Raw genomic sequence first — 27574 nt, 5'->3', positions numbered from 1 at the left:
TTTAAACTTAAGGTCAACCTTCTGACCTTTTGAGGAAAAAAAAAAATTCAAACCATATGAAATGGGAGGCACGGTCCATGTGTTCACATACAGGTGATGGAAGTAAAATTGTGACTTCCAGCCTGGCCTCAGTGGTGAGCACCTTTAGTGCCAGCACACAGGAAGCAGAGGCAGGCAGATCTCTGTGAGTCTGAGGCTAGCTTGGTCTACAGAATGAGTTCTAGGATAGCCAGGGCCACACAGAGAAACCATGTCTTGAAAACAACCCCCACCAAAAAATGTGACTAATAATTACTTCTTATACATATGGGAAGAAAAGACAGAGAGTTGATACTCTGTTCCACCTATAAACTAGAAATGGGAGGGCTATCATTGGAATCTTAAAGAAGGGAGCATTAAAATGCCTGCTGGTGATATACAGGTGCCAACACGCGCAATTGTGTGGGGACACACACACACACACACACACACACACACACAGACACACACACACACACAGACACACACAGAGAGAGCTAATAAAAGCAGTGAACAGTTTTCTTGACATCCTTAGACATTTAACTAAAACCCAAAAGTTTAATTTTATCAGCTAATTTTAATGCAAGCATTGACCTTTCAAGATGCCAATATTATCAAATCTCTTTTAATATTAAAAAAAAACCAATAGGGGGCTGGGGAGATGGCTCAGCAGGATTAATTACTACATCACTTAGAAATTAATTTCATTTCAGCTTTAGGCTGACTTGTAGAACACTGGGGAAATAAAGATACAACAAAGAGAGCTAGCAAGGTTCACCTGAGTACTTACACTACTCCAACAGTGAGAGCCACTCTCGATGGTAAAGAACAACGTGCAGATTTTCACTGCGGTTAAAATGGAGAGGCGTCCTTGCCCTCACCAAGTGAAGGGAACCGCACTAGTTCACAGCCCAGGACTGCAGTTTTGGAGTCACCCCACATAATAAATGTTCCATGGAATAGAAGACGCAGGCTTTGTCATGTTCATGACAAGCTTCCCTCAGTTTGTTTCCTGTGAAATCTAACAAGTCTGCAGCAAAACATGCATCTTATTTCGGAAGAGGTGCTTACGCGGACATGCTTAGCTTCAACTCCTTCCAGGCCAATTACAATCAAAGTCCAAATGTTTGGAATTAAATGATGGACTACTCTCCAAAAATCCATAAAATATTCACACCAGACAGCCCAAGATTAACTCTCCTACAAAGGAAGGAAAACAGTTTTAGTAGACTTGTTTGCCTAAGTATCTAAGGTCTGATTCTAGTAAAGTTAACAACAGGAGGGACATGTGTTTAACTGTGACAGCTGAGGTGACAGCAACCAGCCTGTCCTACAGCTCCTCAGGTGACTTTAAGTAATGGCGAATACTTCAGTAACTATGCTTGCAACTTATGTTTAGAATAAATTGGTTTATGGGGTGAAAAATTAACTTTTCAGTTAATGACTTAAAGAGCCATATCAAGTAGAGAGAGCTAACAAATTATTTTAGTAATATTACACAGTGCCAATTAATTTTGTTAATTAATTTCAGGACATGTTTTCTTTGTGTGACCCTGGCTGTCCTGGAACTTTTCTGTAGACCAGGCTGGACTCTAAGTCACAGGATCCATCTACCCCTGCCTCCTAAGTGCTGGAATTAAAACACATGTGTCACACTGCCCAGCACAATTAATTTTTAAAGTAGAGGATACATTGAATAATCTACTGACTATCAGGGATTTCTGGATAAGTGTCTTAATCACTTTTCTATTGCTGTTGTAAGATACCGTTACTAATGTTGGGTGTGGTGGCATGGGCCTTTACCCAGCACTCAGGAGGCAGAGGCAGGTGACTTTCTGTTTGAGGTCAGCCTGGTCTACGGAGTTCCAGGACAGTCAGAGCCACACTGAGAAATCCTGTCTCAAAATCATCATCATCATCATCGTCGTCATCATCATCGTCATTGTCACCATCCATGACTAGGCATTTCAAAGGTTTAAGAGTCCATAAGCATGGCAGCAAGCAGTCAGCCTCAAAACCAGCCCTCAGCAACACACTGCCTCCAACAAGGTCACATCTCCTTATCCTTCCCAAACACTTCCACCAATTGGCAACAAGTATTCAAACATATGAGTCTATGGGGGCCATTCTGTAAGTTTGTACATTAGTCATACATCTTAAACTATGCTATACTGTATGTGACCAAAGGACACACCACCCATGTCATACACTGCAAGCCTAAGTTGAAGTGTCTGAGGGCTGTTGGCTGGGACTCTGAGGTGTAGTGGTCTTTGGGGAATATTAACTATTCACGCCAGTCATTAACTTTGAGCCCCAGGCTTTATGTAAGGCACCCAAACTCTATGTTATAAGATGGTAGATTTGTTTGTTTAAGACAGGGTGCTAACTGTGTAGCCTGTTGGACTGGAATTCACTATATATGTGTACAGCTTCTTAAATTCACCTTCTGAATGCTGGGATTACAGGTATATACCACTACACCTGGCACTAACTATCTGCTTTAAAAGCATTTTAAAAAGATTTTTTGTGTGTGTGTGTGTGTGTGTGTGTGTGTGTGTGTGTGTGTGTGCGCCACATTTGCTGGGCCTGTGGAGACCAGAAGAGGGTGATGGACTGGAGTTGCCTGGTGTAGATGCTGAGAAATGAATTTGGATCTTCCGGAAAAACAGGAAGTGCTTTTCATTTCTAAGGCAGCTGAAAAAATATTAGTATTTTAAAGTATTTTTTCCTTCTTTGGTTAAAAGAACTACAAGGGAGGATTAGGAGATGGTGCACGCACACCCCAATGTAAATTACAGATATGGAAGTGGGGCACGGTAGTGCTCGCCTAGCAACTCCTGAAGCAGGAAGACTGGGAATTCAAGGCCAGTGTGTGATATATGATACATGGACTAAAACACCAAACAAAAAAAATTCTCCTAAACCATGGAGAAGCACACACTGGGGATCTGGGGATGTAGTTGAGGAGACCACTCAGTGTGAGTGAAGCTGGCTCACTGCTCAGCACTGGCAAACACTGGCTAAATCACTCCCTCCCTCCCTCCCTCCTTCCCTCCCTCCCTCTCTCCCTCACTCCTCACTCACTCCTCACTCATTCACTCACTCACTCACTCACTCCTCATTCACTCACTCACTCACTCCTCACTCACTCACCCCTCACTCACTTACTCCTCACTCACTCATTCACTCACTCACTCACTCCTCACTCATTCACTCACTCACTCCTCACTCAGTTACTCCTCACTCACCCCTCACTCACTCACTCCTCATTAACTCACTCCTCATTCACTCCTCCTCACTCACTCCTCCTCACTCCTCCTCCTCACTCCTCACTCATTCCTCCTCATTCACTCACTCACTTATTTATTTATTGTCAAACTAAGTTCTTACAAGCTAAAATCTTGCAGGTATTCAAAGAATTTTTGAGCCCTGTGGCAGTAGCAAACACCTTTAATCCTAGTAGGTAGAGGCTGACTGATTTCTTGAGTTCAAGGACAGCCAGGGTTACAATAGGAAAAACACTGTTTTGGAAAACCAAGTTAAACCAAAACAACAACAACAACAACAACAACAACAACAAAAGAACCCCACAAAAAAACCAAACAAAACCTCAGCCTTTTAGAAACAGCAAATTTAAATTTCCTCTGTATTGTGCCTGGATGTACACGTGTACTGTGTACATACCTAGTGCCTGTGGAAGTCAGAGTAGGTGCCAGTCCCTTGGAACTGGAGTTAGACAACTGTGAACCACCACAGGGATACTGGTAATTGAACAAGGGACCTCTGCAAAGGCATCCTGGGCTCTTAAAACTGAGCCATTTCCAGTTCCCACAGTGATTTTGTATACGGACAATATACTTACTGTAAATTTCACAGTCCATTCTATATATGTATATATGCAATTATAATGAAACTTTACTAGAAATTTTAGAAAAGAATATATTCTTATGAACACTGGCAAATGCCTAAGACATACCATAAATTAAAAAGTCAGCCCAAAGAGCAGTAAGTTTGGGTTCAATTCATTTTAAAACAACATTAAAGATACAAACTCATTCCTCAAAGCAGTCTGATATGAAAACCTGACACTGGCAGGCACCTTGCTGGAGGTGAATGGAGAGGCTGAGTAGAAAGGTATCTTCATTTCCTACTGTGCACTGTTATGCCATTTAAATATTTCTATATTGAGCATGCATTATTGTTGCAATTGAAAAATAACGAAAAACCTTCTTAGTTTAGATACTTTACAAAATGATCTTCACATTTATTCTTTCTTATATTAAAAAATGTGAGGCTGGGCATGGAGGCAAACACTTTTAATCTCAGCACCTGCGAGGCAAGGGCAGGTAGGTATCTATGAGTTCAAAGCCAGCCTGGTCTACAGAGGACAGCCAAGGCTACAGAGAGAAACTGTCTTGAAAAAAACCAAAAGACTGGGACTGGAAAGATGGCTCAGCGGTTAAGAGCACTGGCTGCTCTTCCAGAGGTCCTGAGTTCAAATCCCAGCAACTACATGGTAGCTCACAACCATCTGTAATAAGATCTGATGCCCTCTTCTGGTGTGTCTGAAGACAGCTACAGTGCATTCGTATATATATTCATATACATTAAGTAAATAATTTAAACAACAACAACAACAACAAAACAACTAGCGCAGACAAACATAAAGAAGCAGAAGCGGATAAATATTTCTATCTGTTTACAACTGTCTGCTTTCATATTTTTTATGTAATAAAGAAATTTAGGAAGAGTTTGCTTTGACTCAGACTGTGCCTTCCACAAAAGATACAGACTAATGCCTCGCACACACACCCCCTTCATATTTCCAGTAGACACCCGAAACAGCATTCAGCATGTAAACAGTGTACAGCACATGCAGGCAGGTAACTTTACTTCTTTTTGTGAAATCTGAACTCATTTTGCCCCTTAGAGTGTCTCAGTTCAGACAAGGCACGTGGCACATGTGCTGGGCTGTGATGGCAGCTCATTTTGGGACACACCTAATCTCCAAGTTATGAAGAACACCTGTAAACACAATCTCTCACAGAGGCTGGCCCAGCAGGGTGCACCGGCCACACAAGTCCTCTGTACCAGGCATTCCCCTTGACTGTTCAGTCGCTTTAGGTCCTTGTTATGACAGCTGGACCCCAGAAGCTAACTCTTCAGACTCCCAGATATACATTAGCAGGTTTTCTTAGCCTTAGGAGTGGTCCATTTACTTCAAACAGCATTTAAAATGTTAAAGCACCGAATTATCAATATGACAATAGAGTGAATCTGAGTTTGTAAATACTGTGAGCTTCATTACTGAATTCACAAACAACTTCAGACTATTTTTCTTCTCAATTAGTACTACTTTGGAAAGGGTACAGACTAGGTTCTTTGGAAATATAATGACTTTGTGGAATTCTTTACGTCTAAATAGAACTCCAGGACACACGTATAAAGCTAACGTGATGTCATCTAATTAGCTTTACCAACAGGGAAATGGTGGTTCTGAGGCACTGATGAACTAGAACCTATCTAGAATCTGTCTACAAAGTTTGTGGTGTATGTGCTGCCCTCGAAGAATTTTAACACAAAAGGACTAACTAAATTAAGTTAAAGTTAACAGGAAGTAACTACGCTGAGTAGTTAACTTTAAAAGAGTAAGTACCTACCCAAGCATTCCTGACTCTTTGGTCTTTATGATGTACAGGAACATCAACAACGTATGAAACATGTTATTTCTGCCCTAGAATTAAGACAAAAATAAAAACCCAGTAAGATTTAAACTAAAAAGATTGAGTCATATACAAATGCAGATCTTATCAGTTTGTATCCCACCAGTTCAAAATTTGACATAATTCAAAGTGTATCCATTCAATATATAACACCTACGCTTTGCTAACAAGTAGGGATACTATGGCAAGATGGGATCCACGCAACACGGAGCTGATCATGGAGCAGGAAAGGTCTGACACAAGAGAATGACAGTGGGAGCTGGATGCCACAGAAACACAGGGAAGCTGCTAACTTAAGACTGCAGAGGCAGATGGGGTTGGGATTTAGCTCAGTGGTAGAGCGCTTGCCTAGGAAGCGCAAGGCCCTGGGTTCGGTCCCCAGCTCCGAAAAAAAGAACCAAAAAAAAAAAGACTGCAGAGGCAGGACATGGCTTCCTAAATGAGAGGGTGTAATACACATTTGAAGTATGAACAGAACGCTGACAGACATGTAGGGTGCACATGCAGGGCCAAATCGTGAAGCTTTTCTGAGGTTGATGGATCCATACACTACACATAAACATATTCTATCTCCCAAGAACACCACTGTAACAAGAGTGTTAGGACTCACATAGCGTTTATCTAGTCTTCAAAATACAGTACAGTGTGCCTTTAGTATATAATGAACACTTTAAATGATTTTATCTGTAAGAACAGCCAGGCAATGTTTGTCAGCTCTGAAATTCAACAATGGTTTTTAAGAGTTGGTCTGGGGTTGGGGATTTAGCTCAGTGGTAGAGCGCTTGCCTAGGAAGCGCAAGGCCCTGGGTTCGGTCCCCAGCTCCGAAAAAAAAAGAACCAAAAAAAAAAAAAAAAAAAATCTCTCTATTAATAGATCAACTTTATATGACTTCAGGTGAAGGTTTTATTTCCCCCCACAAAAAAAAAAAAAAAAAAAAAAGTGGCATGGGCAGCCAACAGTAGCCTCCATGGCTCACAACACATATGCATGGACACAGTACCTACCATTAATTAGACCCAAAAGAAATGACTCTCTCTAATGGGAATCTGATACAGAACTCAGTGCATGATTAAATGTGTATGGAGGAGCCTGCCTGTAATCCCAGCACTCAGGAAACTGAGGTGGAACTGAACATCTGAAGCCAGTTGGGCTACATAAGACCCTGTCTGTTCCCACCCCTGCAAACTAAAATCCAACAAAACAAATTGCAGTCAATGCAAAATTTCTCAGTAAAGATGCTGATAAAAAAATTGGAAAGGTCACCAATAAAACTCTTTACAGCCAAGAATATAGCACCTGCATGCACATGTGAACTGCCAGATGACTTCTTATGTAAAGTCATTGGGTTCTATTTTCTCACAGCCTTGGAAATATTCCGTAGTTTAGAATCCAAAAAGTGATCCAAAATAAAGATGGCTGTGTACATCAAGATGGGCATTCAACAGTGTTTGTCATGAAAAAGCTCAGCCGCTCTGAGTGTTCACAAGGAGAATGTGGCTGGAGAAATTATGCTATGAAGGAGTTTTATGGCCACTAACTATATTTTTATAAAAAAATTTTAAAGATATTTTAAAGTTAGTTATTAAAAGCAAAGTATAAGGTTATATAAATAATATGATTTCAACCCCTAGAAAGGCTAGAAAGAGCTGGAGATCGTAGTGCACATCTTTAATCCCAGCACTCAGGAGGCAGAAGCAAGAACAAAGCAACACGATTCAGTTTTAAAAATACCATCAAATGCCACTCTGATGTTCCCCAGCAGCACATTCTTTAGGGGCAGGGATGCAGCTCAGTGGTAGAGCAGAGCCCAGCATGCATGAGGTTCCCAGTTCAACCCAAACACTGCAAGGAAAGAAATACCTTTGGAAGACTGTAGACGTGCCGCTGATAGATTAGCTCATAGTGTGGAGGGTTGACAGCACTCTGATAAACACAGAACACATTTTCATTCGTAACATCTGTGAAGACAATGTGACATGTTAAAAACCTGAACCTTTAGGGAATTTCAGGCAAAAATTTCAACATGGTGTTTTAGGAGTTAATACCTGGTTTATTTGGTGTCTGAACAAAGTGCTGAGAAGTGAATGTTTTCCCGTCAGGGTACTTAGGGTGTGGAGGTAATCTGGAATCAAGGTAGGTGCAAAACACATGCATGATGATCTGAAAGGCACCGCAATCACGAACGTTAGCATGACAATCTAGCACAAACACAGATCTTAGAAAAGATCTGTACTTACCATTACTTTTATAAAGATAAGAAATTTACTTAACTCACAAAACACTTAAGTGTGGGTGAAGTAAATACCCCTCACCCCCTCCATATTTCACACATCCATTCACTCCAGGGCTGGTATGCAGCCCAGAGCAGAGACTGCCTTGGCTGAGATCACCACCCCCATAAAAAAATGCTCTCAAGCTGAGCAGTGGTGGCATATACCTTTAATCTCAGCACTGGGGAGGCAGAAGCAGGGAGAATCTCTGAGTTCAGGGTCAGCCTGATCTACAGTTTGTTCTAGAACAGCCAAGGCTAAACAGAGAAACTCTGTCTTGAAAACAAACAAAAATCTCTCAAAATTGAAAAACTATTATCTGTCATCATATCAATTTGACCTTGTAATGGGAAGTTTAAAGAGAGGCATTAAAAGCTCCACCATGGGGAAACAGGCATGGCACATAGAGTGGGGGAATTCAGACAGCAAACTTATTTCACCTTCCTTTTGCTTTTTTATTGCAATCCAAGAAAAGCAGACACTCTTTTCCACTCTCCTACACACTTTCCTCTCTCCACTCTCCCCACTCCTTTGTGTGTGTGTATTTCAAGGTATACCCAGAGTATCTGTCACACACAGTAGGCAAATGCTCTGTCACTTTGCCCTTTTTTACTTTGATGTAAGGTGTCATTAAGTGTTTTAGGCTGACTTTGATCTAGTCTGTAACAGCTCAGGCTAGCCTTGAACTGAACTTGAAAGCCTCTGCCTCAACTTTCTGAGCAGTGGGGATTACAGGCCTGTACCCGACCTGGCTCCTTACTTTTTTTTTTTTTTTGGTTCTTTTTTTTTCCGGAGCTGGGGACCAACAGGGCCTTGCGCTTCCTAGGCAAGCGCTCTACCACTGAGCTAAATCCCCAACCCCTGGCTCCTTACTGTTAAATGGAAAGTTTGCATCCCTATAGTTGTCAGCAACACTAAGAAAATCTACACACACTCAATTCTCAACTTAAATATCAACATCAAAGGTGAATTTTCATGTAAATAGTTAATACAAAAATAACACAATTTCAAAAACATAAACTTTAATGTTGATTTGCTAAATTATGATGGTAGCAATCGTTCCCAAATAATTCCACATAAGAAAGAATGTGTCATAATATTCTTTGCTACTTCATTTAACACATGACTCTTTCCCACTTTATCAATCTTCTAGGTTCAATAGAACAATTAGACAATGATGTATAATAATAAAAAACTGCTGAAATATCATAAAAGCAAAAAGGGGAGCAGAGCACAACTTGCACACAGTATCCCTGAGGCGTGCTGAGGAACTTCAAAGGATAGGGCCACTTAAGGAAGCAGACGGTCTTCTCAGTGATGGCCATGAGGCTGGTGGCACCCTATTTCCCTTCTCATTTCCTGAATTCTCTCTAATATTTTATGGTGGGAAAATAAAAAATGTAGTATAATAGCAAATCTATCAGGTTAAAACTGACGAGGGCCTTACAGCAGAGTCAGTGGGGAGGTCTGTGTCCCATCGGCGTCCTTTGAAGTCTCCACCTCGGTTCCATCGGAATGAGCTCATACAGCCTCCCTGAGAAAGTTCTGAGGAAGAAAAGTAAAAAGTAAATGCTATAGACCGAAACAAAACAAACAAACAAAAGCAAAACAAGATATTAAAAACAGGAAAGAAAGAATGAATGCAAGGAAGTAAGGAAGGAAGGAAGAAAAAGGATACATAGGAAAACTAACTTAAAAGAAATATTAATTTATCATAATACATAATAGTATTTGAATCCTGATTCAAACAGACAATATTTAAAACAGGATTATATATTTCATGAGATGGTAGGGTGCTTAACACAACAAAAACTGTTTCATAGACTAAGGGAGCATTGCAAACGTGAGATCCAATAGCTGACTGTGGTCAGGCTGTGCTAACAGCATGGTCAACATTGTAGAAAGCTTTGTTTTGCAAGTACATTAAGAAAACATTACAAACGAACTGACAACTGAAAGACCATTCAACAAAGGAGCTTCACAAAATGGCTTGACTGACGACGACATGTAGGACTTGCTTCCAATGAAACAGAGGCAGAAAGCAGCCTGGGAATGACATGTTCTGAACTCAGTGATGCCAAGGTTGTGTATTTTTTGAGGGGGGCACTGAAGAGGCAATCTAGGCCCATGCTCTACCCCTGAGTTCCATCTGGTGTTGTGTGCTTGCTTGAAAGTCTCCTATGTGACAAGTTTCTACAAAACTAGGGAAGACCACTTGCTTATTCTTAAAAATGAATCCATGACACATTTTATAATCTTTTCCATGTAAAAAAAATGTAGGAAAAATTTGAATACTGAAATACTATTTTAAAAATCTGCTTTAACAAAGAAACATTTTACAGTCTGCCCAGATGAACAATAACTCTAATTTTATAAATTATTCTCTAAGTATAGTGGTATACTGAAGAGAGCATATGGGCAGGCTCAAGAGGTTCATCTTCTTGATTCTAGGTCAATCTCCTCAGATCACACCTCCCCCCAAATTCTAAGTTTATAACAGAAACCACAAATTAAATAGAAATTACAAGAATCAGATTAGCATACTGATATTAAAAAGAGTATCACAGTGGCACCCAGTTCTTGGTAGTGTTAGAGGAGTAGAAAATGAGTCCAGCCTATTTAACTCATATTTAAGTTTCTTACAGAATAGAATGATTAAAATCTTCAAGGATACTCTTTTGACAGTTCCTAGTGTGTCAACTAGAGGACTGATGAGTTGTTCAAGTATAAGCCTTAATTAACCCATACTTAAATATATACTTATAAAATATAAGACCATAATTACATCTTTATCTTTTTCAAAATGTTTTCCTTGTTATCTTTCATTTACAAAAATCCTAATGCTGCAAAAGAGCTTTCATTTTTTCTCTTCAAATTAAGTTACCTTTGATTCTTTCAAACAAGTACTCCTGATTTGGTGTTAGGTCTAAATACTGCACAATTGCATTCAGAGTTGGGATGAGAGGAGCTTTGACCAGGGCAGCTTGTTTCAAGCTGGTAACACTCGCCTCTGTTAAAACACAAAGAGCACAGATTATCATCACAGACGCCAGTGAACTTAAAGGCTTTTCCTGCCTGTTTTCAGATGGCTGGCCCCTCATTGCCTTCAGGATTCTACAAGCCGGCAATGCCTTCCTTAACACTCTAGCTCAGATCTCACCCACCAAGCACAAAGATGAGTAACTATTCCTACTCTTTTTTTTCTGTTCTAGCACTATTTTCTTCCACCGTTCCTGTGTATCTCATTTATTAGAAAGAAAGCACAACAGAAGCGGGGTTAGTCATTTTCTGCAGGTTATACCACAGCAATGCCTCCAACAGCACCCAGCTTATTGCAGGTGCTCAATATTTGTTGAAAGAATAAAGGAAAGCAACAATTAATCTTTTAAAAAAGATTTATTTTATACTTTAAAGATGTATTTTTATTTTACTGTATGGATACTTTGCTTGCATGCATATCTGTGTACCATGTATATGTACCTGGTACCTGTGAGGTTTAGAAGAGGGCATCAGACAGAACTTCTGGAACTGGAGTTATATTTGGTTGTAAGCTGCTGTGTAGGTAATAGGAATTTAGCCTGAGTCCTCTGAAAGAGCAGCCAGTGCTTTTAACCACCAGGCCATCTTTACAGCGCCTGCTTTTTGTTTGTTTTATTACTTGTAACCATGTCTTTCTTTGTGTCTGTGTGTAATGCTCACAAGAGTGCACATGACCATGGAGATCAAAGGTGTCTGATCTCCTGGAGATGGATTTGCAGGTAGCTGGTGAGTGTTGGGAATTGAACTCAAGTACCCTGCCAGAGCACTATGTGATATTAACTATTGAGCCATCTTTCCAAACTAGAAATAATTTGCAGTATATAGTTTATATGATTTCATGTAAGGTGGCTAGATTTTCTCACTCTCTTATATACACACGTTTACACACACACACACACACACACACACACACACACACACACACACACACACACACACCTTTTAAAAAAGGTATCCAAATTCATGTTGGCAAAACTAATATATAGGAATATATAGAAAATATTGTAAGTATAAAAGATATACCACAGCTTTCAAAATAAGCTCTATTAAAAGTTACCCACTATACCAGGGTAAGTAGATTTTTGATAGTGATTTCCTTTAGAGTATGAAAGATAATCATGCAAACAAAATTAAGAGGAAAAAGGCAGCATAAGCACGCAGCACCTGGTGTTAGAAGGGGTTATTCCCAGTCATAGAAACAACAGTGTGAACTGGTAAAGCTTTCTGAAGGGAATGTATATTGAAAACCTTATTCATAGCAACATTATTTATAGGAAATAATCCAAATGCCAATCAACTGGTGAGTGGGTAAATAAAATGTGTGTTTTGAGCAGTTTGAGTATTAGTTGGGCATAAAAATAAATATTCAGGGGCTGGAGAGATGGCTCAGCGGATAAGAGCACTGACTGCTCTTCCAGAGGTCCTGAGTTCAAATCCCAGCAACCACATGGTGGCTCACAACCATCTATGATGAAGTCTGATGCCCTCTTTTGGTATGTCTGAAGACAGTTACAACGTTACTTATATATAATAAATAAATAAATCTTAAAAAAAAAAAAAGAAAAAAATATTCAGATGAAACGTAAAAACATATGCCAAATGCAAGAAGCCAGTCACAAGGGACACACATTAAGTGACATCACTAACATGGGACAGCACCAACAGGCAGAAACAGACTTAACTTGCACAAGGCTGGAGAGAGGGTAAGGAAAAGGAGAGTGACAGCTAAAAGGTGTGGGTGGTGACATGTTCTAAAATTAGCTGTGCTGATGGTTCAAGCACACCTTTGGACTGTCCACTTTCAAAACTATTACAAACATTTTCTTCTTCACCGGAAGACAACAAAAGATGTTCAACAGCCCATTCCATGTTTTCCACTTAACTGATCTACTAAAAGTAACTCCCACACAGGGCTCTGCTTCACATACCTCCTATTTGTAGCTCTGGACAGCCCATCCGTCTCATCTGGGTGCTGACAGACTCAATCTCTTGCACAAGTGGCACTAATATTGTTTCACTGATCCACTAGGGAGGAATGAAGAATGCCTTCTGTAGTTATCATTCTAAAGTATTTATCACGTCATTATTTCCTTCTTTCAGGTAACAGTGTCTTACACTTGATTAACCAATCATAAACCACGTGAAGGAGAGTGCAGGCCGAGCAGTGTGAGGCAGAGGCAGACGTGCTGCAGAGCACACACAGGCTTACACCCATGTCATGTCTGTTTCTTACCTGAAGAAAACGTTCAATTTTCAGCTAGACAGTCTTGGTTTTTTTTTTGCTCTAAAATTTCTTTTTGCACAATGGGCATAATGGCTCACGCCTAGAATCTGGGTACGTGGGAAATGGAGGCAGGAAGTCTATCACAAGTCTGAGGTCAGCTGGCCTAGACTGTTCAAGTTCCACGACAGCTGGAGCTGGCTACACTGTTAAGACTCTGCCTCCAAACAAATTGCTTTCTATAACTGTTACTCCTGACTGATCCCTCCACATGTATTCATGCTATCACCACACCACCTGTGCTGGTCAAACTAAGGAAACTCACTAACTCACCTTAGGCTTGTGCATGCTCTAACTCTAGACAGACACATTCACTTAAAACCAGTTTATAAATTATTACAAAATTACCTTTAAAAATTGGGAATTTGAAATTCCTTCTTCCAAGGCTAGTGTCAAATTAATCTGAGGGTGTGAAGAGAATCTGATATGTGTGTGTTACTGTTCTGTTTGTAGTGACTATGACCACCTACTTCTGTTCCTAAGCTTCTGTTTAACTTGAAAGGATGAAAAAATGTTTCAAATGAAATACTAACCCCACCCCGCCCACATGCAAAAGAAATACTAACCTACAATTCCCTATAAAATTTTGAATGAAAATAACCTTTGAGAACTAAAAGCTCTTTTCTTTTCTTTTTCTATTATTTTATTTTTGATTGTGTGTGTGTTTGTTGAGTAAAGGTGATCACATGAGCCAGAGGCACTAGAACCCCCTGGGCTGTAGTTACAGTGACTGAACTGCCTGCATGTGTTCTGAGAAACACTTAGGTCCTCTACAAGAGCATCTGTGCTCACAGCCCATTTCTGCGGCCCCCAAAGCCTGATAAGAGCTAACAGCTCTCTTTATCTTAAATGCTACCATGTCAGTCTTGCTTGTAACTGCAAGTGTGACAATGTGCAGTTCCAAAGACACCCTGTCACTTACCTTCTTCTATCACATGCAAACGACCTGCCAACTGCTCTGGCTACAGCAAAACTGCCTAGTTAAAAAGATACAGGCCTCATCCCCAGAAATTCTGTCTGAGAATAATGGCACTCGACTCAAAATACTATATTTATTTTACTTTTTTATTTTTAATCTTGAAGTAATGGCTCAGGCTATAGCCCAGGTTCATCTTGAACTCTCACACTTTCACCTCACGCTTCTTAGTAGTCTGTTTTTTACACATGTGCTGCCATGCCTGGCTGGTTACCCTTCCTTCCTGATACCTTACTTAGAGTATACTAATGCAACAATCTTGTTCTAAGCTAGGAAGAGAGAGAACCTGGGACTCATGGACACCATGAAGAGTAAGAGAAGCAGCAGGCTGAGAACCCGAGACCCTGCCATCTGGGTGGAAGAGTCGACATAAATGGTAAGAGGACTCTGTTCTGGGACAGAGGAATTCCACAAATACTCTAAGTAGTGTCAGACACACGAGTGTTTTCTGAAGACCATCTTCTTATCTCCCTCACAATTCTAGGTACACAATATACTGACAAAAATCTTGTATTTACAGTCACTTACAAATAAGTCTTGGATTTGTGTTAAACGACTTAATCAAGCAGGATTAACTTAAAAAAAAAAAGAAAATCTTTTTGGGAAATAAAATGAAAAAAAATCTTAAAAGCATACTGTTCCTTTATTTTCTCTAACTACATTGATTAAACATGGAAAGGAACATATGATACCAAGAAAACTGTTATCTCTACCCCATATATGCACCATTACTTTTAATAATATTTAATTCAAACATTCTTATGAATAACCTCAGTGGATAGTTTGATATAGTTCAGTGAGTGGCATGAGATACAATTTAACATTTTGTTTTTTTAAGACTTATATATTTTTATTTTGTGTGTGGGTATATGACTGTCTGTCTGTCTATCTGTCTGCCTGTCTGCCTGCCTGCGAGCCTGTATGCTCTATATGTGTGTCTGAGTCCATGGAGGTTAGAAGAGGGCATCAGATTTCCTGGAACTATAGTCAAAAGTAGTTGTGAGTTACCACGTGGTTGCTGGGAATTGAACCCAGATCCTCTGGAAGAGCTGCCAATGCTCTTAACTGCTGAGTTGTCTCTTCACCCTACAACTTACATTTCTAAATTTGGCTGTCCATGAATCCATGTGATCAAGAAGCTGTCTATTCATAGTCACTCTTGCCCAAACCTGTTTAAAAAACAAAAACAAAAAAACAAAACAAAAACCTTCAGAAACACTAATACTCATTTAATTAGCATTTAGTAAATGTTTTTATTACTAACTCATTGTTGTTATTATTTACAAATAATATCTTTAAAAAAAAAAAAGGAAAAAAAAAAAACAAAAAAAAAACTCTTTTATGTTGGTAGGGGTGTGTGTGTGTGTGTGTGTGTGTGTGTGTGTGTGTGTGTGTGTGTTGCTTTTAAGTACAAAGTAAAAATATAAAATCCCATATATGATATTAAATGAATGAAGTAAAGACTCCCAAATATATGTATTTTCAATATAGCAATCTGACACATGTTAAGTACAACTGAAGTATACTGAAGAATTATTGTTGTTTTTTATTTTGTTTTAGTGCTAGGAATCAACCATAGTGCCTTGTGTATGATACAGGTAAGGACTCTACCACTGAGTTACATACCCATCCTTTGGAGCCCTTTTTCTAATGATCATGGAATGGTATTTTAGGCAGGGCATTTTAACTAACTATGTATCATACACTGTAAAAATTTCAAACAAAAGCTATTCCACTATGAATGCCAAATGTTTCTAACCATTAAAAGAGATCATGGGAAAAAAGTTTTCTAGCAATCTGAAGGTCATAATAAATTAAATCATTTTTATGTTCCCTTTACCTCTTCGGCAGCTTGCTTAGAAATGAGATCGGCTTCATCTTTGTTAGCACATGGGGCCTGAGATCTACAGGCAAGCTGATACTGAAACTTCTTTAAGGTTTGTGCATAGTCCCCCACAGAACGACTGTAATTCCAGAAGGTAGGGCTGGTAGACGGAGAGGTAGAGTCTGGGCTCCCTAAATTGAATTGAAACCATTTTAGTCCTCACAGTAATATTTTATGCAGCAGATGCTGGGTACCTAGGAACTAGACAACCCCTGACAATCCTCAGGGACTCAGAAGACAAGTAACCCCAACTGTATTCAGAGAATCAGAAGAGAAGCCACCCCCAACTGTACTCAAGGAGTCAGAAGACAAGTACCCCGCCCTCTCTATATACTGTACTCAAGGAGTCAGAAGATAAAACCTAGAAGCATCTCCCGCCCCTGGCCTCAATATTGTCTTCTCTTTAGAGAGCACTGGCTCCTTGTGTTAAGAATTAACAGGAACATATTTTGAACAGTATCAATTTAAGAGGCCCAAGAAGTACAGATGGCTGGGAGTGTCTATTTTTGTTGTAAAAATTAAGCTTGTTTTATTATGACTTTTACTAATTCAGGGGAAAACAAATGTTTGGAAGTTCCTCTGAATGGAGCACCAGCAGCACTCTGTTGATTAAACTTTCTGTGGAAACATAAGACAGTGTTGTCTAGAAGCCCATGTCTGTCCATCCGTGCCCCCACTTCAGGTCTTATGGCACTTGAGGACTAGTCAGTCAGTATTCCCTAAGAAGAGATGAATTCCTTTAGGGCAAGGATGCTTTCTCTTCTATCAGCATGTAGCATGGCTAAACAAATGAGTTCCCAATAACAAGCATACTTATGAAGAGCTTATTGTTACAGAGTTTGAGAAAAAAGTCTCCATCCAACCTGTCAGAAAAGACAAAACTCTGCTAAAATTGAAAATCATACAAATTACTAGCAAATGAGACTCCAAAGTAAAAATCAACACTTTGGAAGTTTATGCACTTATTTAGTGTCCAAGAATTACAGATAATTTAACTATAGGACCAACTTTGAAAATGTGGGCTTAGCATCATAGATGTAGGAAAAAATGATTAAAAAAAAAAAGACTAAAACAAGATACTCTTTTAAAAAAATTAAGCTACTCTTTAAAAAAAATCAAGCAGATTTGAGAAAAGCTAAACTTTAGAGTTCAAAGTGACTAAAAACACTGAGCTGAGAGATAACAGGTTGTTTCTCTCAGAAGATTGGCAGATCACTGACGAGGAAGAGCCCACAAGGAAGTCTCTCTTTGCAATCATCTTTGCATTAATGCATTTGGGCAAGCTCTCTGGTGATGACTGCAAGCAGGAAATCAAAGACAACTACTATGGAGGAAGCTGCTTGCAATCATGGTGACATGATACAAGGCCTTAGCACGACATACAACTAAGCTACCAGAAAACAGTGTCACGGTTGGGGATTTAGCTCAGTGATAGAGTGCTTGCCTAGCAAGCGCAAGGCCCTGGGTTCGATCCCCAGCTCCGAAAAAAAAGAAAAAACAAAACAAAACAAAACAAAACAGTGTCACATCCCCAATAGCCTGATCTCTTTAAAATGGCCATGTCACACACACACACTCTAGGCTAAAGGCAAAAAGAAATGCAACTAATTGGAGCAAGCACCCTGCATCAGGAAAAGAGAAGTAAGTTCTAACGGCCCTCACTGGGTCAACTGTAACAATGTGCCTGAGTTACAGGGATATTGTAATTCAGACATTCACTTTCAAGTTGTAAGGGGAGATGTCCTGTTGTCGGGACACGGGAAATATGGAGATGAAGTATCACAAGGGCTGCACCTTGTGTGTAGATGACTCCATGTGGACGAGCATGTAGCTTCTTACTCCTGGAGAACTGAGTTGTGAATATGGAATTGGAATTAGCTATATGAATTATTTGTTTTAAGAACCTAAATACATAAGTAATAACAGCACATGCAGCACTCAGAAATTAACTTCTAAATACCATTCTCTTCTAAAAAAAACAAAAAACAAAAAACAAAAAAAAACCAAAAACCCAGTCTCAGGCAAACCCGAGCGATCCCACAGCTAGGGAGAGTACGAGAGGAAGCTGTATTATTTTGTGTATCTAGAAAGTGAGGGGTGGGGCAAAAATGGGAAAGGTGGGGCACAGACAGGTAAGACAATGTTCAAAGAAAGGCACCACTTCTTTCTTTCTTTTTTTTCTTTAAGACAGGATCTCACTTTGTAGCCCTAAGCTGTCTTGAACTCACTGTATAGACCAGACTGGCCTAAAACACATACAGAGATCTGCCCGCCTCTATCTGGAGTACTAAGATTAAAGGCATGTGCCATTAAACCCATTGATGCTAGTCCTAGGGAAGCTGAGGCAAGTGAGTCCCTGAGGCAGCTGCCTTGCCAGCTTAGTGTGACTGCCACATTTCAGGCCAGTGAGATCCCACGTCAAAAACACAAAGTGAACAGCACCCAAGGAAGGACACTTAAGGCTTATCATATGTATACACACAAATCCTTGCACACAAATATATGGAGGAAAATATAGATGGAATGATACAATTACAAAGTCCTCAAACAGACAGGCTTATAATTCTAACACTCAAGGGACTGAGTCAGGAACAACATAAGTTTGAAGATTGCTTGAATAACATAATGAATTCCAAGCCAGTCTGAATTTAATAGCTGACTCTGTCTCAAAAACACAAAGATTAAAAAAAAAAAAAAATCACCATGAGAACACAGCAATGATTTAAAAAGAATTTTAAACTAATGTTAAAAGCAGCATTACAATTTGTAATAGGATATTTACATAGCCTGAGAGTAGGTTTGCAAAAAAATATTAATTTATGCAGAATATTTAAATTACCTAAAGCTTACAAACACAGCAGAGTAGTTAAATGTATAGAAATATACAAAGACAGAAAGAACAGAATTTAGAGTCCACGTTCTTTTCAATGTGTCAGAACCATTTATACAAAAGTGACCACAGGGCCTCCAAGCAAGCCCAAGATTAAAAAGCCTTCCCCACAGAGAGAGAAGAAGCCCCAGACATTAATAGATATAGATCAGAATCTTTAACCGCAGCACAATTAACTTAGGAGGAAATAAAGATAACTAGGTCTTGTCAGGCTTGACGGTGAAAAGCAACAGCAGAAACACTTACAAACATCGATAACAATACTTCTAAATGTGAAAGAAAAGATAAAAAGGAAATGAAAAATATCTGAAAATCATAAAAGATATGTACTAGTTGTTCTCTGTGCTACTCTATAATTTTTAGTACACTTCAAATATTTCAAAGTTTCAAAACAGAAGAAAGTAACAAGATAATATTGTTTCCTTGACATTTGTGGCACTTGCAGGCAGAATTAAATTAAAAACCCCTAGAGAGATTTCAGGCGACACAAAGAGCCATGCTCCAATAACTTGGCTTCCTCACCATGGCCACGCTTTTGCACCTAATGTGCTTTCTGGGGAAGTTTCCTGGGGGGGAAATCATTACTCAGTTCAATAACCTAATTTGGTTTCAAATAATTGACTTTGTAATAATCAAATCCACCTCAAATAGATTAAGACTTGCTAACACTGTTTCCCTAGGTAAACTATATGCTTTAAGGAATTATTAAGAGACAAATTTTATAATGTTATTAAAAAACAAAACAAAACAACCTCCCCCCCCACCCAAAAAAAACAAAAAAAACCCAGCAGCACTTTTAGGGGCAATAATGCTTTCTCCCAACCCTGCCTTGCACATCAGTCTTCCAGAAAGATTAGTAAAGAGCTATCATTTGGAAAGCTTGTTACACACTGCTTCAAAACACACACAGCTATGATCTGGGAGCATGCTAACTCATATGAAAGGGCTTTTAAATTTACAGCAGAGAAAGACTTAAGATTGTTCAGGTCAGCAATGTTTTACTTCCTAAATTTAACAGTTAATCTAGTATTAGTTTAAGGATTATATAAAGTAACAACCAAAATATGCATAGCAGATACAAATAAAATATGGTACCCAGCTTCACTCTATGCTGTTTCTCTTCCTCACTTCTAAGGAACGTGTCCAAAGTTCTCAGGTCTGTCATGTAGTCCTCCTTGTCGGTGGGTGAGTTATAGGCCGTGGGTGGAGAACGGTAGCGAGCTCTCAATCCACTGCTCTCCACAGGGCCCACGGTGGTAGGGTAGGGAGAAGAAGGAGACAGACTAAAGCTCGCCAACTACACAAAAGCAAAGAATGGGATTTTACTTTAAGTTCACATGCAAATATTTTTAATTTTTATAAAAATATTTTATGTATATGAGTACACTTTTGCTGTCTTCAGACACACCAGAAGAGGGCATCAGATCCTGTTACAGATGGTCGTGAGCCACCATGTGGTCGCTGGGAATTGAACTCAGGACCTCTGGAAGAGCAGTCAGTGCTCTTAACACTCCAGCCCTATTTTTAATTTTTAAAAGTAACACACGTAAGCTATCTTTGAAATCCTGGCATTCAGAAGGTGGAGGGCAAGAGAGCTGAGTTCAAGACCAGTTGTTGCTACCTGGACAATGTGAGGCCAGCCTGGCTACATGAGAGCCTACCTATCTAAACAACAGTTTAAAAAAAATTCAACAGAGGCCAGCAAGATGGTTTAGCAAGCAAAGGTGCTTGCCATTCAAAGACACAAGTCTGACAACCTGAGTATGACCCACAATAATAAAATAAAAATCATCTTGAGTATTTTCTTCAGCCTTAAAATGTATTTAGAGCCCACCGTGGTTGTACACAATCCCAGTATTTGGAAGATGCAGGCAAGAGGATAAAGATGAGGTCCATCATCCTCAGCTACACACGAGCTTGATGGTAGCCTGAGCATGAGACTACCTACATCTCAAAAAATAAAGCAGGAAAGAAAGAGTTGGGGGCTGGAGAGGTGGCTCAGAGGTTAGGAGCACTCGCTGTTCTTTCAGAAAACCGGGGTTCAATTCCCAGCACCCACATGGCAGCTTACAGCTGTCTGTAACTCCTGTTCTAGGGATCCAACACCCTCACACAGACAAATGTGAAGGCAAGACATTAATTCACATCAAATAAAAATAAATTAAAAAAAAGGAAAAAGCGGTAATAGTCTTGTGCTGGAATGGATGGCTGAGACAGGAGATCATAAATGCAAGGCCAAACTGGGACAGACAAGGAGATCATACAAAAGACATTTTTAAAAATTATTTTTCACTTTTCTTTCACTCCCTTATTCTGTACATGTAGATTTCCTCGAGTTTTTGACCGCTGTAACTAATGTTATGAACACCGCTGTACACAAATCCTTGCTTGAACTTTTCATAATCTCCCCGGAGCTGGGGACCGAACCCAGGGCCTTGCGGTTGCTAGGCAAGCGCTCTACCACTGAGCTAAATCCCCAACCCCGAACTTTTCATAATCTTAACTACTTAGCAGGGCTTCCGTTGTTTCTGTCCCTGTTGTGATGAGTCAGTTTCTGGCTTACTCTGGCTTACTCTCTGGTCTCCAGAAAGGAGTGCTGGGGTAGCAGGTGTGTGCCACTGCACCAGCTCCTCCAGGGGGCTACAGAGTCAACTCAGGTCACCAGATGTGCAAAACAAACAACAATTTAAAATAAAAATGAAAACCAGGGCAGAAAACATGGCTCAGCAGATAAAACCCTTGCTGTTCTTGCAGAGGACCCAGGCTTTGGTAGGCAGAACCCACATGGCAATTCACAACCACCTATAAATCCAGTTCTAAGGGACCAGATGCAGTATTCTGGCCTCCTTGGGCACCAGGCACACAGACCTGATGAACATACATACATACATACATACATACATACATACATACATACATACATACAGGCACTCACACCTACATATAAAATACAAATCTTAAAAAATGTATATATTCATAAAACTATGGTATTCTAAGTAGAAGTTAAATAAATTACTTTTGGATAGTAGGAATATAAGCAATTTCCTTCCACCTTATTTTCTAATTTTCTATAATGATCATATATTTTTCTTATGAAAACTATTTTTAAAAGCCATATTCAGGAGGGGAAAGAATATATTCAAAATATATAATTTCTTTCAAATAAAAAAAAAAAGCCTATTGTTTTCTTTTTTTAAAAAAGAGCCACACTAACCTGTGGGTTATGAATTCTAACTACACACTTTTTCATAGTATTTAGCTTCTACTAACCTAAAAACTGTATAACTTAGTAGTGGGTAAATAGCAGCATACACTTTCATTTCAAAGGAATAGCATGTAAAAAGGTAGGTAGGACAGACAGACTGCTGCCTTCTTCCCGGCACTCTTCTTTCTCCAAGCGCCCAGAGATGTCCGTCTAACCCGACAGAGACAGCTTCCCGGAAACTGCTTCTCTTTGATGCCTTTCTTGTAGCCTTAGGTCCTACAGAATTTAAATCTCTTTTCTTTTTTTAAGTCTTCCGAGACAGGGCTTCTCTGAGAAGTCCTGGCAGTCCTGGAACTCATTCTGAACACCAGGCTGGCCTTGAACTCATCTGCCTCTGCTTCCCAAGTGCTGGGATGAAAGGCATGCGCCACCACTGCCTTGGCCAGAATTAAAATTTCAACCTACAAATTTTGCTAGTGATACCCTAAAAAAAAATTAAACCAGGGATGATGTTAAGAAAAAATTTTCTACCCATGACCACAGCAAGTGTCCACACTCTAGAGCAAACCACATGAATACCCCAGGTTTTAGCTCAGATGATGCGGCAAAACGTGTTGAAATTCTACAAGAGAAAGTGAAGCCTTTTCAAAAAAAAACTGGGAATCGCTTCTCGGCCTTTTGGCTAAGATCAAGTGTAAAAAAACCGGGAAATATGCATCAAAGAGACCAAGGCTCCTGTTAATTTCAAGACTGCTGAGGCTAGCTGGGGTCACTCTGCTTTACTGCCTTCACAAATGTTCCCAGAAGGACGCTGTCTAAGGAACTCCTGACTGGGCGGCAGGTAACTTGGCTCTTCCCTGGCTCTTAATGGGTGAGTCAGACAAGCAACTGTTGCTGTGTCCTCACCTCCTGAGCGCACAACTTGGACTCACGGGGGACTGCAGTGCAAGTCCCGACTCTGCAGTAGTAACACCAGGCAACAGTCATTACCTTACTATAGCCACTGACAGGCGAGTAAGTCACAGCAGGGCTGTACGAGCCAAGGCCTCCTGACGACAGGCCTTGCAGTTGAGGACTATACCCAGTCATGCAGCTGGTGGCAAACTTGGGACTGGTACTGGGTGAGCGCGATGGGCTATAACTCAACACACTCTGACCTTGAATCGAAGGGGAAGGTGGGGACGGAGAGATTTGGGTGGCCGCCAAATCACGGGGAGGTGTGGTCTGCACCACTAGAAGGGAAAGAAAATAAATTAACACATGATATATATTTATTCACTTTTTGTTTTTGTAGACAGGGTTTCTCTGTGTAGCCCTGGCTGTCTTGGAACTCACTCTACAGTCCAGGCTGACTTCAAATTCTGCCTGTCTCTGCCTCCCAAGTGCTGGGATCAAAGGCCACAATATATATTTAAATTAAATATATTTAAATTTAAATTAAAACAAAAAGTTTAAAAATCAGGTTTTGTTCTATAACTCAGGCCAGTCTTGACCTTGAACTCTTCCTGCCTCAGTGTCTTAAGTATAAAGTTATGACAGCAGATGTAGGGCTCGGCACAGAAGCGCAAGCTTTAATCTAAACGCCTGCAAGGCAGAGGCGGGTGGACCTGAGGCCGAGGCCACAGAGACACCAGAGAAATAAAAAAATAAAATTTTAGAATATAGATAAGTTTTTAAAACTATAAAATAAAAACAAAATTAAGACATCTGATCCCCCCCCCCCAACCAAGGAGAAAACAACAGAAGGACCTGGCTATAAAACACATGAGGCTTCATTACACAATTACAACTAATCAGTTACTCACCATTCCTGCAGTGTTCAAAAGAGTAAAGCATATTTGCACAATGTTATTTGATGTTCTACTCAATTCACAGAAACAACTATGATAATTATATAAGAATTTCCTATAAACTGGTTTTATGTAATAGACGCCCTTCTGGCTCAGTCTATGAAAAGGGAAAACTAAGATAAAGGCCTCCCCCCGGCCCCCTCCCCAGCTCCCCAATACACACACTTACCAGCCGGTTTCAGCCCTAACAAGGTTTGCTGTCCAGGGCTAACTACCAGACTTGTAGGTGCTACAGTATATTTGAAGTATCTCCAAAAATCAAACAAGGCGTTAAGACTGAAGAGCGAGGCGAGGGCGAGTTCTGGAAGAAGACAGTAATTGATTATTATTAAAATATTCTCCTTACTTATTTGGGGTGCATGTGGAGGTCAGAGGACAACTTGTGTAAGCTGGTTCTCTTTTATTACCATGTCGGTTTTGGGGATCAAACTCAGGTCACCAAGTGGTGTAATGGGTAAGTACAGCTCCAAATTATTATTTTTTTTTTTTTTTTTTTTTTTTTTTTTCGAGCTGGGGACCGAACCAGGGCCTTAAGCTTGCTAGGCAGCGCTCTACCACTGAGCTAAATCCCCAACCCCCAAATTATTATTTTAAAAAGCAAAAAGGGGCTGGAGCGATGGCTCAGCGGTTAAGAGCACCGGCTGCTCTTCCAGAGGTCCTGAGTTCAAATCCCAGCAACTACATGGTGGCTCACAACCATCTGTAAGGGGATCCGATGCCCTCTTCTGGTGTGTTTGAGTACAGTGTACTCATATACATGAAATAAATAAATTAATTAAAAAAAAAAAAAGGCAAAAAGGTCCCGGTTTCGTTTCTGACAACAGGCTGGGGAATAAAAATCACTTCGCACTTTTAGCAAATTAACATCAAAAACTAAAAACTGGTTTCTTCTTCCTCACATCAGGTACCACTTAATCAAAGTGACAGATGCAGAGCATTTACTAGTGAGTTTTAAACTATTATTAATTCTTATAACTGTACAATAAACATTTTTACTTTCATTTTAGTAGCTAAGTGTTAGAGAACTCTCAGGTTCCCAGCGAGCCATGACTCGACACCTAAAGATCCCAAATCCCTTCCTTTTCCATCTGCCACACCCACTCTATGAGTCACCATGGGGGTACTGGGAACCAAACCTGGTCCTCTGCAAAAGCAACACATGCTCTTAACCTCTAAGTCATCTCTCTATTCCTGCGCCATAGAACCGTACTCTAAGACGTGGTTTCTTTGTACAGACCAGGCTGACCTCAGACTCAGAGATGCAGCAGCCTCTGTCTCCTGAATGCTGTGATTAAAGGTGTATGCTACGACCACCAGGCTCTCCATGATACAGTTAAATGTGTATAGAATATATCCCTAGGGCTCTAGATCCCAAGGATGAATCTGGTCTGGTCTTGAAGCTGCAGACGTGGAGGGGGTTTTTCAGGCGTGGTACGGTAAACCTTATCACCCCCATGCTTGATTTTCCTTCCTAGGACTCCTGACTACCTATCGCTGTACTGTTCATTAGCTTTGTCTGTTTAGAGATAAGGTCTCACGTGCAAGGCTGGCCTCCACTTCCACCTCCCAAGTACTGGGACTAGATGCTCTGCCATACCTGGCTTTTATTTTGGTGTTTTGTTGTTGTATGTTTTTGAGACAGGGTTCTGCAATTTATCCCAGGCTAGCCCCAGACTGGAAGTAATCCTCTTTTTTTAAAGATTTATTTATTTATTATATATGAGCACACTGTAGCTGTCTTCATACACACCAGAAGAAGGCATCAGACCTTATTACAGATGGCTGTGAGCCACCATGTGGTTGCTGGGATTTGAACGCAGGACCTCTGGAAGAGCAGTCAGTGCTCTTAACCACTGAGCTATCTCTCCAGCTCCTGGAAGTAATCCTCTTGACTCAGTCAGCCTCCTACTAGAATGTTCTTTCTATAAAAGGGCTTACCTTGTTCCTTCTCCACTAGATTCATTATTTTGGGAAACAGAACTCATTATTTGTCTGAATAAAAGAACGAATACTAAGCTGAATTAAACCTATAAGCAAGTTTTTATTTGTAGTAAATCTAAATTACAGTGAAAATTACTTACCAATATACCAGAGGGGCCAGTATGTCACATTATAATATGTACTAATTAACTTTCCAGTCCTGAAAAGATTAGAAAGGCTTTTCAGTTATTTTTTTTTATACCCCCCCAACCTCCACCACAAACAAACCAAACTTAAAACCAAAACAAATATAAAAAGTCATAGTACCGGCCAACAATAGTTGAAATTCTCACTTTTGGGTTAACTTACATTTCAGTATATATCATTCCAGCCATGGATACGTTTAGAAGTCCCCAGGCTAAAACCACTTTCCTAGATTCTGTTTCCTTTCTCATCTTGATGGTTCTATCAATAAGGGAAGGACTGGGGCTTACTTCTCCTTGCATCTATTCAAAGGCAAAAAACAAAACAGCCTGGAATTAAAAGAAACTACTTTTAAGAAATCGAAAAGTGTCTGCTGTAAAGTAACCCCCCAACTTTTCCTCTTCCTTAAAATTTCTTCCCAACTTTTCCCCTCCCACTTTTAGTATACAAAACGTTTAATATTAGTATATGAAACGAAACTCCGAAATCAACAGGGAACAGGCTGGTTATTTCCGAGAAGCTAATGGTTCCAATGAATGAAAATGTTTTGCTTCATAATGTAATGGTTTGTTATTAAGTTTGCAAAGAGTTCTTTTGTCTTTGATATGAGTTACTTGGTCTAGATGAAGAGACACCGGATACCAATTTTTGTCATTACTGTGTCAGACTCTAACCTCGACCATGGACTGATACAGGCTCAGGATCTCCTTTTGGTGATGAAATTTTAAAGCTTTTCTCATGAGGTGGACGGGTACTATCATGTGGAGAAGGATCAGGAGAGAGTCGGGGACACGTGCATTCAGTTTGGGGAACTAGAATTGTTATCTCCTTTGTCTTGTTAGGCTCAGCTCTGCAATCACTGACAGGACAGTTCCTGAGAGTCATATTCTACAGAGCAGACTTGTATCCTTCCCGCCTTCCTGCCCCGCTCCAAAACTCTCGTCGGAGAGCTTCCCTCCCTGGCAACCTCAGCACGAACTTTATAGTCACCCTTCATGTGCCTTTCTTCCCTTGTACTACAAGTGGCAGGACTCCTTGTTACATCCTCCCCTGGCTGAACCCCAGGCACAACTTTAGGCTTGGAATTCTGGGGGACAGCATGGACTCCACGTCCAGGAAGCACAAGACAACCCCCAACAAACGCACCATGTTCTTCAGCAGGAAGCCGTGTACTCGCGCCACTCCCTACTGCACATGCGCAAAGCCGCGCTTAAACCGGCGGTGGGTTAGCCGGGCTACAGTTACCGGAAGAACCGGGCCGTCTCTTCTCGCGAGAAGGAGGGGGTGGGGCGGAGGGACCAGCGCAGCGATC

General features: G+C 40.3%; 1 protein-coding gene across 4 annotated transcripts; it reads right to left on the bottom strand.

Moving 5' to 3' along the window:
* Positions 1–552: 552 nt before the first annotated feature.
* Tmem209 (transmembrane protein 209) lies at positions 553–27484 on the bottom strand. 4 transcript variants are annotated; one of them, XM_032906807.1, is made up of 15 exons: positions 27409–27484; positions 26428–26564; positions 26220–26278; positions 24308–24439; positions 23279–23520; positions 20179–20380; positions 16149–16324; positions 15406–15477; positions 12980–13076; positions 10897–11022; positions 9460–9557; positions 7788–7902; positions 7603–7700; positions 5679–5752; positions 553–1218 (listed from the first exon to the last, which is right to left on the bottom strand). In XM_032906807.1, exons 1-15 carry the CDS (start codon positions 27409–27411, stop codon positions 1164–1166), a joined length of 1686 nt encoding a protein of 561 aa, XP_032762698.1. In that variant the 5' UTR covers positions 27412–27484; the 3' UTR covers positions 553–1163. The 4 variants fall into 4 exon arrangements, with proteins under 4 accessions (XP_032762698.1, XP_032762697.1, XP_032762700.1 ...); XM_032906806.1 differs by lacking the exon at positions 27409–27484 and adding an exon at positions 27242–27396; XM_032906809.1 differs by lacking the exon at positions 27409–27484 and adding an exon at positions 27242–27396 and having other exon boundaries at positions 20212–20380.
* Between the last annotated feature and the right edge of the window lie 90 nt (positions 27485–27574).

Source organism: Rattus rattus, chromosome 6 (genome assembly GCF_011064425.1).
Source record: "Rattus rattus isolate New Zealand chromosome 6, Rrattus_CSIRO_v1, whole genome shotgun sequence".
NCBI classification, from domain to species: domain Eukaryota; kingdom Metazoa; phylum Chordata; class Mammalia; order Rodentia; family Muridae; genus Rattus; species Rattus rattus.
This window is presented reverse-complemented; position numbering and strand designations above follow the sequence as displayed.

Bases quoted from the DNA above. Each gene is read 5' to 3' on its own strand.
- Tmem209 (XM_032906806.1), bottom strand. The intron at 16,325-20,178 runs GTACCATATTTT...AATTCAATTTAG, and splicing joins ACAGCATAGAGTGAAGCTGG to GGAGCCCAGACTCTACCTCT. The intron at 15,478-16,148 runs GTAAAGGGAACA...TTTTTTAAACAG, and splicing joins CTAAGCAAGCTGCCGAAGAG to GTTTGGGCAAGAGTGACTAT.